The 21,189-nt window shown below is 40.6% G+C and overlaps 1 protein-coding gene across 3 annotated transcripts in view; it reads left to right on the top strand.

Moving 5' to 3' along the window:
• The first annotated feature begins 459 nt into the window (after positions 1–459).
• Positions 460–21,189, top strand: part of WDR48 (WD repeat domain 48) — a 46,086-nt gene continuing 25,356 nt past the window's right edge. The window contains exons 1-9 of one of the 3 annotated variants that reach the window (XM_046002370.1): positions 468–527; positions 3,449–3,504; positions 14,373–14,513; positions 16,704–16,782; positions 17,617–17,699; positions 17,813–17,942; positions 18,014–18,127; positions 20,007–20,095; positions 20,488–20,589. In XM_046002370.1, coding sequence (XP_045858326.1) covers positions 473–527; positions 3,449–3,504; positions 14,373–14,513; positions 16,704–16,782; positions 17,617–17,699; positions 17,813–17,942; positions 18,014–18,127; positions 20,007–20,095; positions 20,488–20,589 — 849 coding nt within the window. In that variant the 5' untranslated portion in view covers positions 468–472. Of the gene's footprint in view, positions 528–3,448; positions 3,505–14,372; positions 14,514–16,703; positions 16,783–17,616; positions 17,700–17,812; positions 17,943–18,013; positions 18,128–20,006; positions 20,096–20,487; positions 20,590–21,189 lie in introns of all 3 variants that reach the window. The other 2 variants (XM_046002368.1, XM_046002369.1) reach the window with 2 other exon arrangements.

Here is a 21,189-nt window from a genome sequence, read left to right as displayed (position 1 = left end):
TCTTTGCCAACCTTTAATTTCTCCTCCTTCGAAGCCAATTTATAATTCTCCATTTTTAGGTTCTTCACGGCAAATATGTCCGTTCCCTTGGCTGCTGAGGAAAGTTGGGGCGGTGTAGGGGTGTCTGTCGAAACCTCCCATGTTCAGTACTCATTCTTTCGACGTCTTCGTTATGCCTGCTTGGACCTCTGGAGGTGGCCGCCCAGAGATTTGGGTTAAACCATGATTTGGGTTTAAGGCCCAGAGCTGGAGTGGATTGCTCCTTCGGTTCAAAAAGCAGCTCTCTGTCTGCTAACACTATACGCACGCAACGGTTTTTAGGTTTCTGAGCCACTGCCCAGAGCAACAAGCGGCATTAGGTAGCGCAAGACAAGGGCGACCTCGACTTCACCACCTGCCCTTGGCTAAAGAGGAAGGGGCGGGACATCCGCCCGGTCGGAGACACTTCCGGAAGTGACGTAGGAGTGTCAACATGCAAGATGGCGGCCCATCACCGGCAGAACACGGCAGGGCGGAGGAAAGTGCAGGTATGGGAGTTCCGCTCCTCGACCTCCTGGACGTGGCCTGCGGCCCCGAGCCCACCTGCAACAAGGAGATGCCTCGGGCCGCGGTCGTTCAGGGTAGCGGCTTGGGGTGAGCGGGACAGGGCGCGGCCGGTGGCGAGGGGTGGGGCCGCGGCGCTAACGGCTTGAGGAAGGGGCGGGGGGGCGGCTGACTGGGCCCTCCTGGGCCCAGTCCCGGGACCCTAGGGTGCGCGGTTTGGAGCTCGGGCCTCTCGGACTCCAGCTCTCTCGTAGGCTTGGGCTTGCTGGATCTGGAAGGGTTTGTTTCCCGCCCACCTGGCTCCCTCTTCCCTTGCTTTTCACCAAAACGCTCTGCCCTATCGCGTCTGAGCCGAGGCCTGCGGGCACTTCCTCGGCGGGCGGCTGCGGAATTGGCCTGTGCGGGGGCGTGGCGGGGGCAGCGGGGTGCAGATGGCCCTGAGGGGTTTCTGCGGAGGATTCTGCACTTGGGAGCCCTCTGCCTTTTTTTGTTTTTGTTTTTGCGGAAGCTTTGTCCCTTCTCAGGTGGAAACGACGTGGAAGTGTGCAGGTGTTAGTGGGAAATTACCATTTTTATTCATTTCTTCATTTTCATAGTGCATCCTCAAATCTTTTTTTTCCCGTTTCTAATGATTTATTATCCAGGGGTAAAGAGTTATCTGACCCTTTCGTGTGTTCTTTATGCCTTCGTGAATGCACTCTTATTTTGGGTACGATTAAGAGTTGCCGCTCTCAAAAGCCCTATGGCAAGTGTTTGCCTACGGTATATTGTGTATAGGAGTGAAGGTTTCTGCGCTTATTCATTAAACGTTTACTGAGCACTTAATTTAGTCCTAAAAATGTGCAAAGAATTGAGACAGTATGGAAATAAGTAATACCCAGGATCTCTTTATGAACTACGTTATATGTAGTTCTGCAGATTGAAAGCGATTGTTTAATAGGTAAACAGGACAAAGTGATCCTTTAGGAAGGTAACCCCGGCAGTCGCTGTAGGCCGTTGTCTTCTGGGCAGTTCACTTACTTGTTTTATTGGTCTCATTGATTCACTACAATGACCTGAGTATTCACTAGATGTCTCTGAGTGATGTCTCTGAATTGAGTGAAATTAATGAGAATCTAAAATAGCTTACCTTGTTAGGTGATTTTTAAGTGCATCAGTAACAGGATTTAAGTAACCCCAGCATCCAAGCTAGGTGGGTGAAAATGTGTGCTGTGGACTAAAATGTAACTCAAAATTGTCTTAATTGTGTTCTAGACGCTAGAGTGGTACACTTCTTAGGGTAGTGAGGAGAGTTAATCAGGCATCTCAGTTTCTTGCATTTAAATGTAAAAGGCCATTTGAACATACAAGATGAGGAAATATAAATTCGCCACGATGTGTATGGAAAAATTGAGTGTTTTAATAAGCTGAATGTGAGCCATCACATGCTGAATGAGGGAGATAATTCATTCTTTGCCGGTCATAATACAAAACTACAGTTTGGGGATCAGCACTTATTTTCTTGTTCTTGATAGGTCTAGCAATCAGATTGGTGAAATAACCTGAAACTATTTCCTATGAAGAGCTCAAAAGAAGGAAGATTAGCCTGCTGAAGAGAAGATTCAGTGAATCTTGTTAGTTGCTTTCAGAATTAGTCCCCAAGATATAGAACCAATGTGAGAAGCTACAGAGATTGTATCTCATTGTGAGGGAGAACTTTTGTTTTTGGCAGTGTTTTTCAAACTATTCTCTGAGCACTGTTGGCATGTGGGGCTGCATGATTCTTTATTCTTTACTGGGGGTGGGGGGAGGTTCTATGCATTATAAGTTGTTTTGCATCATCTTGGCTTCTATTAGATGTTAGCATCCCTCCAGTGTTGACAACCAAAATTAACTAAATACTTTGAAATGTTCCTGGGAGGTTGAAAACCAGTGTTCTATATCTCTTTGTGCATGTATACCCAATTTACTTGATTATTTTTTAACTCTGAACAAAATCATAGTATTTATTGTTCAGTGTCTTGCTGTTTGGCAAAATTTTAAATACACATTCCCATTGACCCAGCAATTCCAAGTCTAAAAAATTGTTTTACAAAAGTGCAAATGAGGGGCGGCTGGGTGGCTCAGTCGGTTAAGTGTCTGCTCAGGTCAGGATCCCAGGGTCCTGGGATTGAGCCCTGTCTCCTGGCTCCATGCTCAGGGGGAAATCTGCTTCTCTCCCTCCCTCTTTCCCTCCCTCCCTCCCTCCCTCCCTCCCTCCCTCTCTCTCCCAGTGCTCCTACCCTGGCTCATGTCTCTCTGGCTCTTAAATTAATTAATTAATTTTTAAAAATTTAAAAAGTTTAATTAAAAAAAACAGCTTTCTCTAGTTGTGCAAGAGTGTTTATTTTAGGAATGCTGTGATTGTGAAAAAATCTCAGTGTCCATCAGTAGTCACTTAGCAGATAAATACACTTACATAGTGGATTAATTTGCAGTTGTTAAAAAGATAAGCTTAACCATATTATTAAAAAGGAAAGATGTCCAGAAGTCAGAAAAACAAGTCAACATAGCATAGTCCCATTTCCACAAAGGAAATAATGTTTTTTAAACATCTGGAAGGCTATTAGCAGTGATTATCTCTATGTATTAGATTATGTGATTATGGGTAAGACAGGAAATGGGATATCTTTTATTTTAAAATATATATTAATATATATTTTTGAGCTTTTTAGAAAATTTTTGGTTTTAAAAATAAAATCTCTCCATTTTGGAAAAAGTGTATATGCCTATCTAAAGATATTTTGCTTCTTGGCTGTCTTGTAGCAAGAGGCAGTAGCCCTGAGTTTCATTATTAAATTGTAGACCGAAAAGAACCCTTGAGACTTATAGTACTGATAAATAACCAGTGGAGAGGGGTCCAAACATTACTGCTTATTAATTATAGACATAATGAAGAATGAACACATGTCCTACCATCTTCGACTTCTAAGCAGCCTGAAGGTGAGTATGAGGGGGAGGGGCGGATTTGTGATTGGCAGAAACTTGATCAGTCAGTCAAATGTATGAATTCAGATATATGATGCAGATTTTTTCCTGATAATCAAGGTATCAAGAAAGTATTTTCATTCCCTGGTGGTCCCTTACTGTTATTATTTTCTAACAACTAGAGTCTATTGGTTGACTCACACTCTTTCGCTCTCACTCTCCCACTTCCTCCCTCTCCCTCTCTCCCTCTCTTCTTCAACAATGGCCTCTTCCCTCATTTGCTTCAGAATTCTTAAAATGAGGTTGTCACTGCTCATCCTATTCAGGAGCAGCAACCATGCCCTAGTATCCAGTGATGTTTTAAGTATATATATACTTGGCCTTCCATAACAGGATTCTTTTCCTTGGAAATGACCCCAAATCCAACTTAACCAGGCTCACATAATAAAAGACATGTGTTGGCTCAGGTAAATGAAAAATCAAGAGGTAATGCTGGTTTCATGCAAATTTTGAACCAGCAGGTTCACTGTGACTCTAACCTAAGAAATGTTGTCAAGTCAGCTTTACCATTGGGCTGCTGCTGAGTTCTCTTCTATTCCCAAACTCCCAGCTCTAGGCCTTCACTCTGTTGGAGGGAGTTCGGGGGGCAGGAATGGGCTGTCCCATCCCAGTTCTCCTGTCCTTTCACGTTCAAGGCTACAGTCTCTTAAGTAGCTCCTGTAAATTTTCTTCTAGGATTTGCTTGCCTTGAGGAGAGGAAATGGGGAATGAATGGAGAGGCAGCCAACAAAGGTTTCTTCTATCAGTACTTACCTTTTTTCTCTGCCAAATATTTAGTTATTCGAGACCTATTCAGAACTCAGTGTGGGTCCTTATTTCTGATTCTGAGTCCCAGTTCTGGGTTGGTTGTTTAATCTTTGAGGCTTTTTTTTTTTAAAGGAAGTAAAGTGATGCCAAATCCTGACTTCTCAAGGAGAGACCTTTACAGATTAGCTGTATGTCCAAGATGAATTACTTTTTATGTAGGATGGGTAGTAGAACAAATTATAACAATGTGACATCCATTGGAACAGAGGTCAGTAAACTTTTTCTCTAAGGGTCAGATGGTAAGTATTTTAGGCCTTGCAGGCCATTTTACTGGATTGTAACTACTCAACTCTGCCATTATAATGTGAAAGCAGCCATAGACAATACCTAGATGAATGGATGTGACTGTGTTCCAATAAAACTTTGTTTACAGAAACAGGAGTTAGCCTGGAATAGGACCATGGGTAGTTTTTTACTAACCCCTGGAGGAGTTTTACTAACACCCCCTGACTAGAAGTCAAGCTAGAAGATGTCCTATTTTTATCTGCAAGAGTGCTTTTTAGAATAGTTTTTAAAATCTGCACTCTTGAAACTAGGTACAAGAAGGAAGTAATGGTCCACAGGATTGAACAGGGAAAACAAATGTGGGAATTACTGCTATCTGGCCAATTTTTCTTGGCCAAATTTAGTCTGATTTACCCCGATAGCTGGAAGTAGCCTTACACTAAAAAGCTGTGTGATTCCACTTATAGAATGTTATAGAACAGACAGAACTAATCTGTGTTGAAAAAAGTCAGATCAGGAATGGGGTGTAGAGGTTGGGAAGCAGAGGAAGAAACTTTAGGGTGGTGATAATGTACTTTATGTCTTGGTAGGGGTTTATATTAAACAGATCCATACATTTGTTAGAAGTATCAGTGTACACATAAGATTTCTACTTTTCATTATAAGTAAATTTTACCTTAAAGCCATTTTTTTTAAAAAGCCATAAATAAATAATGAACTTTAGATGATGATATACAAGTTGAAGTATTTAGGGGGAAGTGGTATTGATGTGCAACTTATTTTGAAAGGCATTGAAAGTAATAGATCAAGTGGTTGGATGGGTATGAGATAAAGCAAATACAGTGTTAATTGTAGAGCAGATGTGGGTATACAGACATTTGCCATGTAACTCTTTCAACTTTGAAATTTTTGTAATACAATGTTGGATGAAAATAAGCTTTAAAGGTTAAAAAATGGTTAGTGATAAGCAGTAGCAGGAGGGGGAAGTGAAATTTTAAGTGTGGTGGCCAGAAAAGGATTTGCTGAGAAGTTGACTCTTGAGTAATGATTTGAAGGAAATGAGATTGCCAGCTGGAAGAGCATTACAGTGAGAACATCAGATGTAAAAGTCCTGATTGGGAATGTACCTGGCTTGTTTGTGGAATGCTAATGAATCCTTTATGGCTAGTATGGAGTGAGTGAGGAAAGAGGAGCAGGAGATGAAATCAGGGAGGTAACTGCAAGCCAGATCTTTTAGAGCCTTATAGGTCATAGGAAGGGCTTTGGCTTTTTCTCTTGAATGAGATGGAAAGCAGTTGGTGAACTTGGAGCAGAGGAATATACACAATATATGTGTGTTTTAATAGGACCAGCCTGGCTGCTGTATTTAGAACAAACTGAAGATGAGCAAGGGCAGAGCAGGGGGACAGTAGCTATTTAAGAAATCCAGATAATAGTGCTCCGTGAAGGGTGGTGAGAAGTAGTTACATTTTGGAAGACTAGACTCGCCAACAGGATGTGAGATGAAACAAATTGAAGTAGTGCTGACACCAAGGTTTTTGGCCGGAGTGACTGAAAGAATGGAGTTGCCATTAATGCCCATCAGTGAGAGAGACTACAGGAAAAGCTAGTTTGGAGAGGACTGTTGGTTTGGACAATGCCACAATTAAGATGCCTGTTTTAGACATCCAAGTGGAGGTAAGTCAGGGCACACTGTTAGGGGGTAGGGGATGGAGCAAGCTGGGGAAATAGCCCAGAGTCCTCCTTTGTGGGGTAGGGGATGGAGCAAGCTGGGGAAATAGCCTAGAGTCCTCCTTTGTGAGCCTGAAATGCTAGTCTTTTAAGGTATTTATTTATTTATTTATTTGGCGGAGAGAGAACGCAAATAAGCAGGGGGACAGACAGGCAGAGGAAGAGGGAGAAGCGGGCTCCCTGCTGAGCAGGGGGCCCAATGGGGGCTTGATCCCAGGCTCAGTCCTACGACTCTAGGATCATGACCTGAGCCCAAGGCAGCTGCTTAACTGATTGAACCACCCAGGCACCCCAAGCCTGAAATGCTTTGAAGTATCCCTTGTTTGCTTAAAAAGTTTGTGAATTTTGTACTTATTCCATGATATAGCATATTTGTTTTAATATAAAAAATTGCCACTGTGATAGGCAGACTTCCCCCTGCCCCCCCAGCAAATGCCCATGCCCTGTTCCTTGGAAGTTGTGAATATGCTATATTGATAAAAAGAACTTCACAGATGTAATTAAGGTTACGGACCTTAATGGGGGGATTATCCTGGATTATCCCAGTAGACCCAATTTAATCATGTGAGCTCTTAAACGCAGAGTGTATTCTCACAGTGGACACAGAAGTCAAAGAGATTTGAGGCACTAGAGGGACCCTCTTTTATAGGAGAGGGCACACAGAAAGTAGGAGAATGACTGCACACATCCTATAGGAGCAAAGATGGACCCCTGGCTGATAGCCAGCAAGGAAACAGGACCTTCAGGCCTACAGCTTGAATGAGCTTGGAGGCCAACCCTCCTAGAGCCTCTGGGAAGGAACACAGACCCACCAGTCAACTCTTGTCCATATTGGCCTTGTGAGAGCAGAAGACCCACCCTAGCTCAGTATGGACTTCTGACCTTCAGAATTGTGAAATAATAAATGGGAGTTGTTTGAAGCCACTAAATTTGTGGTAATTTATTATGTCAGCAGCAGAAAACTAATCTGATTATCATGAAATTAAAATAATCAAGGATAGTTTTTCTCCTGATTGCCTCTACCCTCCTGCACATTACCAGTAATTCAGGGCTATTTAAACTTGAAATGCAGAGACAGATCACATGAAGTTTAGTGAATCGTCCCCATTATCTGATTCCTTTATTTTGGGTCCCAGAGAATTGTTGGAGAAATTAATCAAACAGTGCTTACTAAGCCAGTTACAAATACTTAAGAGTGTAACCTAACTGGATAATTGCTGCTGGGGCACTGCCATATTCTTCTCCTTGTTCGTGCTTTTACATGTTTCTTCTAAAATGCATAGCTCCTACCAAAGGTCTGGCTTCCCATCCCTTGTAGAGTTCTTAAAGTACCCTCTGCTCTTCCCCCTGCCCCCCCTTTTTAAGCAGATTAAAATGGTCAAATATGAATCTTCATCTCTGCATATGCCTGTACCCTTGACTGTCTAAATAAGGTTTTTCCAGGACTTTGCTCACTCATTCATTACTACCATCTCCAGCACCTTCTGCTTTTCTTTTTCTTCCTTCAAAGCTTACCTATATCTTGGGGTGGGATTGGGAGAGGTGGGGAGTGGCAGCAGATTTCACTTAACTTGCTATGACTTCTCTTATATTCTTTCCACACTAGAATGAAAGCTCTAGGGTCGCCTGGGTGGCTCATTTGGTTAAGGGTCTGCCTTCAGCTGAGGTCATGATCTCAGGGTCTTAGGATCAAGCCATGTGTCAGGCTCCCAGCTTAATTAGGAGGCTGCTTCTCCCTCTCCTTCTGCTCTTCCACCCTGCTCATGTGCACGCTCTCCCTGCCTCTCTGTCTCTCTCTCTCAAATAAAGAAATGTCTTAAAAAATAAATAAAAGATTGAAAGCTCCAGGAGGCTTTCTATGCTCACTCACAAAATCCTCAGTGTTTAGAATTGAGCCTGGACACTGGTGGATGCTTCATCAATATTTGTTGAAAGAACTGCATCCTGTTTTTCTTTTATCTACAGCCATTTATTTTATTTTATTTACTTATTTGAGAGAGAGAGTGAGAGAGAGGACACAGAGGGAGAGGGAAAAGCAGACTCCCCTGCCAAGCAGGGATCCCAGTGCGGGGCTCAATAACAAGGCCCTGGGATTATGACCTGAGTGGAAGGCAGATGCTTAACTGACTGAGCCTCCCAGGTGCTCCAATTTTTTTTCTTTAACAATAGGTTTTTAGGGGCACCTGGGTGACTCAGTCGGTTAAGTGTCTAGCTCTTGATTTCAGCTCAGGTCATAATCTGAGGGTTGTGAGATCAGGCCCCTCACTGGGCTCCGGGTTGGGTGTAGAGCCTGCTTGGGATTCTCTCTCTTCCTTTCCCTTTGCTCCTCCCCCCACCCTTGTGCTCTGTCTCTCAAAGAGTAAGTTCTTAATGTGATATGTCTTGGAATATACCAACATACACAGTTCATTTTCTTTTTTTTTTTTTGAGATTTTATTTATTTGAAAGAGAGTGCACATGAGAGACAACACAAGCAGGGGGTGCAGCAGAGGAAGAGGGAGAAGCAGGCCCCGTGGCTGAGCAGGGAGCCTGACATAGTGGTGGATCCCAGGACACTGGGATCAGGACCCGAGCCGAAGGCAGATGCCCAACCAACTGAGCCACCCAGGCGCCCCTCATTTTCATTATCTGATGACCACTTAGAATGGATAATTTATCTAGTCATTTCCTTTTTGAAGATATTATTGCTGTTCTGTCCATCATACTAAAATTTACTAAAAAAAAAAAAATTAACAGTTAAAAAATAATAAAGGAGGTCTTACAAAAGTAAACAGAAGGACAAAGATCCATAATATAGAATGCATAAAAGATGAAGGATCAGTTTGGAAGTTCCAACATCTGATCAATGGGGGTTTGAGAAGGAGCAGAGAAAACAGATTATTAGTGACTTCATACAAGAAAGTTTTCCAGAGCTGAAGTGCCACAAGCTTGTAGGTTGAAAGGGCTTTCTCAGTGCATGGCAAAATTGATAAAAGGACCAAAAAATAAATAAGTAAAGCAGCAAGAAAATAGAGAAGATCCTAAACACTTAGGAGTGAGGAGAGTGGGCAGGTGACAGTACAGGAAACAATGAAAATGAGATCACTTTAGAATGGAATGAAACAGAATGCCGTTGAATTCAGTAACAATGCTGGGTGCTGGATTGAAAGTTGGAGCCGGGGCTTCCAGAAGCAGAGGGGTTTTTCTACATGGGCTTCTTCACCCTGCCAAATCAAATGTAGAGGTAAAGACCTTTTTAGGCTTGTAAGGACTAAAATCACCTCCCATGCAGCTTTTCCTGTGTTAGTTTCTTAAGGTGCTGGGAACGGGCTTCAGCAAAACTGGGGAGTGAAGTCAGAAGGAAGGAGACATTGGAACTCAGGAAACAATGGCTTGAACCCAGCCTAGCCTAGAGGGCAGTAAAGGGAAGCATCCCAGGTGCCAGCTGTGCCAGCAGACAGAGAGGGCAAGTGGCCTGGGCCAGAGTGAGAGGATGTGCGTTTCTGAGAGATTTCTGGGTAAAGCGGGGTGATCTGGGCCTTTGCTCTAATACCTAACATGGTGCTGCAGTGACGGGGAGTTGAAGTTAAAGTAGAGGAAAGCACTGAGGAAGGGAAGAAAGGGAGAACACTAGGGAAAACAAAAAGCTAAGAAAGAAAATGTATTCTTTGTACAGTTCTTGGCCAGTCAGTAGACAGCAGTTACAAAGTTGAACAGTGTAGCTAGTGCTAGTGATGTATTCACCTGAAAATCGTGGTACATTTATATCATAAGAGTAGAGGGAGGAGTTACTTAGGGGAGTCGCTAGATCCCAGCCTGCTGTAGCCTGAATAAACAGATAATGTCTAAAATAGATAAGCCAGAAGGTTGTAGGATAAGCACAATATTTTGAGAAAGGGAGTAACTGCAGAAGCAACCAAGAGTTGAAATGAGTTACCCCAAGGGATTAAGACTGCGTATAGGGAGTCTTACCTAGACAACAGAGTTTTTCGTTAGAGTCTTTCAATACTACAGTATTTGATGTTCTGAATATAGGCAAGAATTACTTGGACAGAAATTAAATTATACATTCAAATAACTAATATGTGTCTGTCGTAAAACATTCATACCACACAAAAAAGGCACGAGTGACTGACAGTCACATAATTCCATCACTTGGGAGTAACTACTGATAGTTTTATGTATGTATATCCTTCCAAACTTATTGTTTTAAAATACACATTTAATATTCTGCAACATGTTTATAATATTTATTTTCACTCCTCTGTTGGACATACTTCACTTCAAAAAAACACATCATGGCTTTCTTCCCATGTTGGTTAGTCTGTGTCTGTGTCAACATTTTTAATGACTAAATAGCATTCTCTTTTATAAGGTGTGTGCCAAAATTTACCCAACTAGGATACTTCTAATTCTTTGCCATTTCTAATCACACATCTGTAGCAGAGACCCTTGAAGAGGTAAGCCTGGATTTGTTTTGCTAAGAATTACTTTCCACCTGGAATGAGGACCTGAAAATCATGTTGTTACTTTCTGACCATTTCCCACCGGACCAATCAGATAATCTGCCAGAAATTTGAACATTAAGATTCCTATGTGCAACATAGTCTCCACTATGAAATGTGCCTTGGAGCCCCAGAGAAGAAGAGATTGAGAGAGGTTGAAATTGACAGTGAAGCCATCTTGGTTCTGATGGCTTTCCAGTGTCTGATTCATGCAACAATATTTATTGTGTCTTTTATGTGCCAGACACTATAATGAGGTACAGTGATAGAAGGCACAAGGCTGACAAGTTCCTTAACCCTCTTGAAGCTTTTATTCTAAAGGAGAAGATATAACAAAAAAAGAGAAATACAGAGCGTGGTAAGAACCGTGCAAGAAATAAATAGACTAAGTGATGGGGGAAGGAGATCAGGGGATGCCTTTCAGAAGAGGTGACTTTTCTGCTAAGATCTGAAGGGCCAGGATGAGCCAGACCAGATAAAATCCGGGGGAGGGTATTCCTGGGGGGGCTTATAGAGATGAGGGATGTTCTTGGCACAGGGAACATTTCATACTGAAGCCCTGGTATGGGTGGGCTTGATGTGTTTGAGGAACAGAATAGAGTTTGGGGTGACTCTCATGAAAGAAGCCAAGGGGAGTGAGTTTGAAGTGAGTGTGAAGATGCAGGATAGATCCAAAGCATGTGAGGAGTTTGGACTCTAGTGCTGTGAAAAACCTTTGGAAGACTGCAGCAGAGAAGTGCCATGATTTTATTAAAAATGTCTCTTATGAGTCATGACAGTATTTCCTACCCTTGGGCTCTGATAGATATCCTTGTATCTTTATGTTAAATACCCTCTCTTTCTCTTTCTCTTTTTAATTTAAGCTGATTTGAGTAAATATCTATTACAGTTACTTGTACCCAAAAGACTAGGTCAAAAACAACAGTTTAGTCTTTGTGCATACAGCCCTGGCCCTTTTTGTTTCTTTATTTATGTGTTTGTTGGCATTTTCTTTTCTTTTGAAAAAGTATCCTCTTCATGATCTTTATTCTTCTGTCTGTTAGAGAGTTTGATGACTTCTTACTGTTTTGTATGGACTCATAGGTTCTCAAGAGTAAACGTTTATCTTTCATATTTATTTCATTATTTTCCCAGTTAGATGTTTGCCTTTTCACCTTGCTCATCTTATTTTTTTGCATTCAAGGTTTGGTTTGGTTTTGGTTTTTTCCCCCTAAGTAACAGCATTATTGAGATAAAATTTATGTGAACTCACCCTGTTGAAGTATAAGATCCAGAGCTCTTTTGTAAATTCAGTGTTGCGCATTGATCACCTAATTCAGAGCCTTTTGTCACCCGAGAAAGAAACCTTATATCCATTAGTATTCACCCCCATTTTCTCTCCTCCAAGTTCCTGGCAACCACTAATGCATTTTCTCTTTCTATAGATTTACCTGTTCTGGACATTTTGTGGAAATAGACTCCTAAAATAGGTGGCCTTTTGTAACTGGTCTCTTTAACTTAGTGTAATGTTTTTAGATTGTCAGTGTTGGAGCCTCTGTCAGTACTTCATTGCTTTTTATGGCTGCATAAGATTCCATTGCACAGATATACCACATTTTGTCTTTTTATCAGTTGGTGGGCATTTGAGTTGTTTCCACTTCTTGGCTGTTGTGAATAATGCTGCTGTGAGCAGTTGTGTATGTATGGAAGGTTTTGACTTGTGTTGATCAGAGCAGCATTGGTCTTTTTCTTTGAAAAGATTACCATTTCTTGTCATATCAGCAGAACCTTCTCTATGTAGAGATTATACATATTTGCCTGTCTTTTTAAAAGTATTTTTAATGGGGCGCCTAGATGGCTCAGTGGGTTAAAGCCTCTGCCTTCGGCTCAGGTCGTGATCCCGGGGTCCTAGGATTGAGCCCTGCATTGGGCTCTCTGCTCAGCGGGGAGCCTGCTTCCCTTCCTCTCTCTGCCTGCCTCTCTGCCTACTTGTGATCTCTGTCTGTCAAATAAATAAATAAAATCTTTAAAAAAATTAAAAAATAGAATTTTTATGATTAAATTGTTAAATTTCAATCTTTAGTTCATATGCAGATTCATTTTGGTTTAAGATTTAGAGAGAATCACTAGATGCTCCTAGACAATTTATTAAAGAGGTTATCATGCCTTCATTGATTTGAAACACTACATTTATATCAAAATTAAGAATTTGCAGTAGGAAAATGTGTCCAAATTTTGTTTTATTCTACTAATCCTTTTACTCCATTGTAATTCTCATAGCTTTTCCTTTTAAGATCTTTAAAGAATATTCTTTTGTTTTTAAAAAACGACTGGGTATTTTCTAGACAGTGTACTGTATGTGTTTTGTCAGCTTCTAGAAAGAAATATAGTAGGATTCTGACCAAAGTTGGGTTAAATTCACAAATTTAGGAAAGAATTAATGTTGAATCATCTTGTGCTATAATATGGCACATCTCCTTTACTCAAATTGTTCTTTTTTGTACCTTGTCTGTTGCTGTTGATTATGTATCTTCCTCACAAAATATGTTTTTTAGTACTTATTCTTGTTCTCATTGTAAGTCATCTCCCCCCCTCCCCAAGTTTTTTCTTAACTAGTTACTTTGTTACATTAGATACATTTGCCTTCAGGCGCCTGCCTAGGTGGCTCAGTGGATTAAGTTTCTCCCTTTGGCTCACATCATGATCCAGGGTCCTGGGATTGAGCCCCAAGTTGGGCTCCCTGCTCAGCCGAGGGTCTTCTTCTCCCTCTCCCTCTTCCCCTGCTTGTTCTTTCTTGCTCACTATCTCTGTCTCTCTCCAATGAATAAATAAAATCTTTAAAAAAAAAAAAAAGAAACATTGCGCTTTGGGCTGCCTTTTTCTTACTTACAATTGATTTTGGTTGATTCTCTTGGGTTTTCACATGGAGCAGGCAGGTTACTAACAGCAAAGTAGAGGAAAACACATTGAAGGAAATGTTTAGCATATTACAGGAACACAAAACTTCATTTTGTGTAGCAGGTCAGTTGAGGCCTTTTTGAGGAAGCATCATTTAAACACATGTAAAGACTGCAAACGAGTGGGGAGGAACAGCTTCCACAGAGGAACCAGTGAGTGCGATGGTCTGGAGGCACAGTGTGCCAGAATGGTGAGCAGAGTGTGCAAAGATGAGTGGCAGGAGAAGAGGCCAGTCAAGGAGTTCAGATCAAATCCTGAGTTAAGGAGAGTAAGTAGCTAAAGAGGTTTAGAGCAGAGGTGAGACACATTCTAGTTTACATTTGTAAAAAATGGCCCCACTGTTTTGTGGAAGATGGATTCAAGACAGGCAAGAGTAGGGAGCAGTCTAGTTAGGAAGCAGTTGTAGTAAGTTAGGTTTATACCTACTAGTCCTGGACTAGGCTATTATGAATGCCATTCTTCTCCACTTCTCAGCGTTTCAGTCTCTACAGAATAAAATGACATTTTTATAGGGTTGAAAAATAAGTTTTATATTGGAAAACATGGGATTTTGGATTTCACATTGGCTAGTACTAGGCTACGTTTTATTATTGCATGTCTTACAACTTCATAAAAAACAAATCTGGACGTATTTATCAGGTATCCTATGTTATTCGAGATGAAGTGGAGAAGTACAACAGAAATGGAGTCAATGCCCTGCAGCTGGATCCAGCACTGAACAGACTTTTCACGGCCGGTCGAGACTCAATCATAAGAATATGGAGTGTCAATCAGCACAAGGTAAGGCAGGGAGTGCGTTTTACATTTTAAATCTGTACTCAGTAAACATTAGTCTGTCTGATATGGCACCTTTCACAGTTTCACATTTAATCTCTGACCAGTGACTTATTTGGTACGCTGCAACCAGAATTCTGTAAGCCTCTGAGAAAAACCCCCTAGAGGAATATTCAAAACTGCTTTAGCTAAAGTGGGGACCCTGTAAACTAGGTACGTGATAAGAGCTCTCTGGTACAAAGGAACAAAGAGATTGGTCTGGTAGGAGGATTACTTTCAGCAATTTATTTTCCGGTTTTAAGTATGTTCCCCAAAAGGTTCTTGGCAGCCCTTTACAGTGCTTTAAAAAAAAGAAAAGAAAAAGTTGGATATGCTTTTTTTACATTTATAATTAATCTGGAACTTTTGATTTCTTTCTTTAAAAGTGATTAGGGTGCCAAAAAAATCCTTAGGGCGTTATTAGATAATAAAAGGTTGATATAAAAATACAAAGACAACATGGTCAACTTCTTCAGGAGATTTAAAGTCTGTTTTCTTCAACACGGAAAGGACTTAAATCTATGTAAAAAATAAATCCCCAGTCAAATGGAAAGGCACTCTTTTTGTATTTTCTTTGAAAGCCTGTATTGTGAATGACATAGGAAGGAAGATTCAGGGAAGGAGAAAGAGCATTTATTGAGCTCCTAGGCATGTACCAGATATACTCTGAGCCCTTTCCTCTCCAGTGCGGTTTTCTCACAACAACCCTTCAAGGCAGCTGATATGATTCATTTTCATAGATGAGAAAGACGGGCTCAGAGAAACCCATGGTTAAATAGCTAGTCAGTGACAGAATTAGATCCCAGTCTAACTTCAGAACCCTGGTGCTTGACCTTGTAGTTTTAAAAGGCTGTGTCTTTCTAACACGCTGTGGAAGTCTGATGTTCAGTCTGAAAAAGAGCCATTACTCTGCACAGTTGTTGAATAATGTTTCTTCAGGTGGATTTCAGTCCAGTGGGCTTTGAATTTTTTAGCCAGTGGAAATAGTGGAGGCCAAGTATCAGAAACTAAGAATACTGTGGCTTTGAAATACTTGTTGGAACTCACATTTGAATTGGAATGTCACTTTTCTAGGAATTGACAGTATTTCAAATACATTAAGGAAAATACTCACAAGAACTTAAGCCTGAGAGAATCTAGCAAGCTACCTATCCTGCCCTTAGAAATCTTTTTTCCAGTCTTCATTTCATGACAAGACTGAGTAGCATCATTTCTCAAATAAATCTGTAGAGAGCTGTTCTTTTCACCCTTGAAGAGTCTTGAACTTGCCTGTGTTCGGTATAGGATGTAACTAAATGCTTTAAAAGGCCTCTCCTGATAATTAAGCCAGGAGAGAAGAATGGAAGAATCTCAAGTTACTGAATTGATACAGTGGCACTTGGGCTTCCGGTTCTTCTCTGAACTGCTATAGATATCATGAGGAAAACATTTAATTCAGAAGGTAAAAACCTTAGTAGGAGTTGAAGAGCAAAAATGTTCATCTCCCTCTACAGTCATGCTGGGCTCCTCAATATTCTTGTCAGCCATGTCATCATTTCTGGTTCTGCTCTGAGCCATTGCCACCCCCAATCCAAATCCCTCCAGCCTGAAGATCTGCTCACGTCCTGTCCTTCCTAGGAAACCCCTGCCTGCAGCACTCTGTGTCATGCAGTGTCTCGCCCAGATCTTGTTGCCTTTGCTAACTTAAGGCGTAAGAATTAAGCATTTGTCCTAGAAACCTAGACTTTCTTCAGTAATGAAACTTCTGAAACAAAACTTCTGTTTACATCTGTTACATGGAAGCACCAAATGTTTGATGGAATTCTACCCTGAGGACACCTGGGTGGCTTAGTCAGTTAAACATGGGGACTGTTTGATTTGGGCTCAGATCATGATCTCAGGGTTGTGAGATCAAGCCCTGCACTGGGCTCTGCAGTGTGCAATGGAGCCTGCTTAAGACTCTCTCTCTGCCCCTCCCCATCCGCTAAGCTCAGTGTGCATTCTCTCTCTTAAGTAAATTCATTCATTCATTCTACTCTGAGTTCACTTGTCAGTTTTAAGACCTGAGAGCAATGTGTCACATTAATTGAAGAATGTAAACATATATATATAATTTGTAATAATTTCATCCTCTAAAGTAAACTAATGACTTTCTTACAATTTTTCTTTTAATTTTAGCAAGATCCATATATAGCATCTATGGAACACCATACCGATTGGGTAAACGACATTGTACTTTGTTGTAATGGGAAAACATGTAAGTACTTCTTTGGATTATTGGGCGTCTAGAAGTTTTTTATTCAATTTGATATGCTTTTCATTTTTTATGTACTTTTTTATTGAAGTTTGACATATATACAGAAAAACACACACACCTTGAGAACCCAGCTTAGTAAATTTGTAAGGTGAACACCCATGTCTGCATACAGATTACCAGAAGCCCCCTTGGACTGTCCTTTCAATCACTCCCTTATGCCCAAAGATAACTGCTTTCCTGTCTTCTGAGCACTGTAGATTAATTTTTCCTGCATTCGGATTATATATAAATAGACTGATAGCAATATGTATTCTTTTAGCCTTATTAATGTCTCTTTGTGTTCATATTATGGTACAATCCATTTCTTGGTTTTGCAGTCTGTGTTAGAGAAATTTTTCTCAATCAGATTAGTTGCTCCTTCAACTGGAACATTAAAAAAAAGTTTTCCCTGCCGAGTTTAAAAAATATTTGAGGGGCGCCTGGGTGGTTAAGCATCTGCCGTCAGCTCAGGTCATGATCCCAGGGTCCTGGGATTGAGCCCTGTGTCAGGATCCCTGCTCAGCAGAGAGTCTGCTTCTCCCTCTGTCCCTCCCCCTGTTCGTGCTCTCTGTCTCTCTCTCTCTCTCTCAAATAAAAATAAAATCTTAATAAATAAATAAGTAAATATTTGAGACAAAATACAGTAGGTTCTAGGAAGAGCTTTTTGGTGTGCGCACACACGCGCGCGTGTGTTTGTGTGTGTACACTGGTTTCCAAGTATGTTGCATTGTTATAAGTCTTTAAAATGGTGAAAAGTCTTACTACTCAGGTTTGTTTATTCTTTGCCTCTTCTAGTAATATCTGCTTCTTCTGATACGACAGTGAAAGTGTGGAATGCACATAAGGGTTTTTGCATGTCAACACTAAGGACACATAAGGTAAAACAACAAATGTAATTTTCAGTGTCTCTAGTATAATACTGAGATCTTGCTACTTTATGCGGCTCATTTCCTTACTGATCTAGTAGATCATTGTATGTGTTCTGTTACAGGATTATGTAAAGGCCTTAGCATATGCCAAGGATAAAGAACTGGTAGCTTCGGCTGGGTTGGACAGACAAATATTCCTTTGGGATGTGAATACTTTAACAGCACTGACTGCCTCAAATAACACTGTCACAAGTAAGGTGTTTGAAAAAAATGTCTTGAATTCAAGTTGACATAAAGAATGGTTTATGAAACGTCTTTGATAGGTTTACATCGAGACAGTGGTTCATATTTTGAGAATGCTTCTACCTACAGTGTTCTAGCCCCCAAGAGTACGCTTGAACAACAAGGAGCTAATTCCTCACTGCAGTCTAAAAATGGTAACTTCTTCAGGTGTAACCTGGTTATTTTTGTTATAAGTGCATGTCTTAGCTCCCAGGGTAAAGTGTATGTTCCTGCAGGACAAAGGAATCTGTCTTATCATCACTTTGTATCTCCCACAGCATTGCCTGACCCAAAGCTGCAGTCTCAGCAGATACCATTGATAGAGGTGGTGATTACTTGACAAAGTAGGCAGTTTCTGACTCTTGGAAGTATCACTATGTCTTATGAGCCCTTGAGTTGATGGAGTTGATGGCTGAGATGAAGAACACCCAAAGGAAAGAAAGAAACGGCCTCCAGTACCGATTTTGTGGGACCCTTTCAGAGCCGCTTTATGCAATCCAGCCGATTTCAGAAGAGTTCAGAGGGGCTGGGTGCCTCCAGAGGCAATTCATAGACATTCACAGCTGGTTAATAGCATGGGTTTCTCATCAGCTAAGAGATCTCAGATTACCAGATCAGACCCAAACAAGTCTAGATTTGAAACTCAGCCTCACAGCTGGCTCAACCTACTAGAGTCCTCAAGGCCAGGTGGCAGAACAGACACTTAAGAGCACTTTATTGGCTAACCCTGGCCTGCAAAGTCTGTGTTCAGGATCTGAGCTATCTAGATCCCTGCATATAGGTCCAATTTGTTGTGGCTGTGGAATTCTTACACTGACATAGCTAAAACAGTTGTAAGACAATCTAGGATGTGCCAGGAAAGGCATGTTAAGAGACTGATGTTTCTAATTTCTTGAATATTGTCCTGCCCTTTTCCCCTGGAAATATGCAAAACTCTAAACACTACCCTCCCTCTGTTCTCCTTGATTTTTCACCAGTGCATCATTGTAGTGATTCAGCACGTGGTCCCTGCTGGGGACTGTCATGACAGATCATTTAGTTTTCTCTAGATTGAGGGTCTGCCTCAAAGAGACAGTGACAAGAGGGAACGAAGCAAAAGAAGTCAGGATTGTCCCAAGGTCAGAGACCAGACTTAGGGTAACAGATTCTGCAGTAGGTACATCTTGCTTAGAATTGTTTAGAGAGGTTACCACACAGGTTGATTTATGATTACAGAAATCTGAGAGCTAATGTTTATTGAGTACTTACTACAGTAGTTTTCTAAATATGTGCTTATATTAACTGCTTCACTCTTAAGTCCTCAGTATGCTTGTTTACTTTTTATTGAAAATTAGGATCAAATTGTATAGACAGTTTTATATGCAACTTTTTTCACCTCAGTAAAACTTCATTCTGAATCAAAGAGTGTGAGCATGATTCTTGCTACACATTGCCTAATGTCCTTCCAAGAGTTGTACCAGACAAGTTGTACTTACCCCACAACTAATATATGAGAGTACCATTGTACTGTTTTTGAGAATTGTTAGCTCATTGAAAATCTGAATTGGTAGGTGAAAATAATGTTTTTTGTTTTGATTTGTGTTTCCTTGAAAATGGTGAGTTTGGACATATTTTTCGTATTTATTAGCATATGTGTATCTATGAAAATACATTACATATGTTGATAGTTTTTAAATAGCAGTGCAGTTCAATTTGGCAACTAATTATTGAGCACCATGCTCAAATCTAGAAAAGATGTAAATTTTGATAACAGGCTTGTTTAGAATGACCTCCATCATAGCTAGATTTCTTTTCCTTAGAGCACTCACAAAGATAAGATTTTCTTTTTTTTTTATTATTTATTTTCTCACCATAGCACATATTCTTCCCAATGTCCATCACCCAACCACCCCATCCTCCCCACTTCTCTCCCCTCCAGTAACCCTCAGTTAAGATAAGATTTTCTAAACCAAATAATTAAACTTAAAATTTTTGCTGACTAGCTGCCGAACAGCTGATGATTTTGTTAACATTTGCTTCGTTTATCCCTAATAGCTTCTTCTTTAAGTGGGAACAAAGATTCCATTTATAGCCTGGCAATGAATCAACTGGGAACAATCATTGTATCAGGGTCCACTGAGAAGGTAAGGGGGAGCTTAACGGGTATATTTTAACACTGGAAAACAAAGACACCAAAATAATTTGATCTGTGTAATTACTAAATACATAGACCATAGTTTTGCCTGGTGAGTGCTAAAGGAAGGGTTTTATTTGAACAAACAAAAATGTAACTATATAATTACTGTCGTGTGTGGTGATGGGGGCGGGGTAGATGGGTAGGGGAGGCCTATTTGTGTTTTGACATTAGAATGGCTTCCTCCTACTTGAGAAGACTGAGGGCCTCAGCTAGTGTTCTTTGGCAGAACAGTATTTCCTTCTCAGAATGTAATGGTTGTCATTTGACTTCTAAATCATTTATCATTGAAATTTGTTCATGGATATACACAGGTTTATAATATTTTGTTAAAATACACAGGTTTTAAGGGTATGGGATCCAAGAACGTGTGCAAAACTAATGAAGCTAAAAGGACACACCGACAATGTCAAAGCACTGCTGTTGAACAGAGATGGCACACAGGTACGTACATGCACATGCATGTTTACCTAAGGACCTTGTCCAGAATTCCGGGCACCAGAAATGTCCCCGCTTTCTTGCCTACGTTGATCTCAACCCAAAGCCACACATAAACTGTGGTGTACTTCTTTTAAAACCTTAAAATACTCAATTGTATATAATATAATTGTATATAATATAATCCACATTTTGAAATTATTCTGTTTGCATCACTTCTAAATAAAGGGGCCAAACAAAAAGTTCCTTCAGAATAATACTTATGTCAACAAGTATATGCAGTTATGATGTGTATAGGACAAAATAATTTAAAATGTTACTTTGTATAAAACAAAAGGAAGTTTTGGCATTGAATGCTTTGTGCTAGTGAATTAAGGAGAAATTTCCTGACAGTGGGTCTGACTTTGGGCAAATCCTGTCATTTGACTATAGATACAGTGTATAAGTTTAGTCACCTTTCGTAATACTTAAGAGTCAGCACTTCAAAGGAAAACATCTTGGTAGTGTTTGAACATGTACTGATACTCTAGTATTTTGTTGGGTACGTAATTCTGTTTGTTCTGTAGCAGTGGGAAAATGATCTTTCATCGACGTAGATGATAAAAA

The sequence above is a fragment of the Meles meles genome, chromosome 4 (genome assembly GCF_922984935.1).
Source record: "Meles meles chromosome 4, mMelMel3.1 paternal haplotype, whole genome shotgun sequence".
Taxonomy (NCBI): domain Eukaryota; kingdom Metazoa; phylum Chordata; class Mammalia; order Carnivora; family Mustelidae; genus Meles; species Meles meles.
The sequence above is the reverse complement of the archived record's forward strand: the minus strand, read 5'-3'. Positions and strand labels throughout refer to the sequence as shown.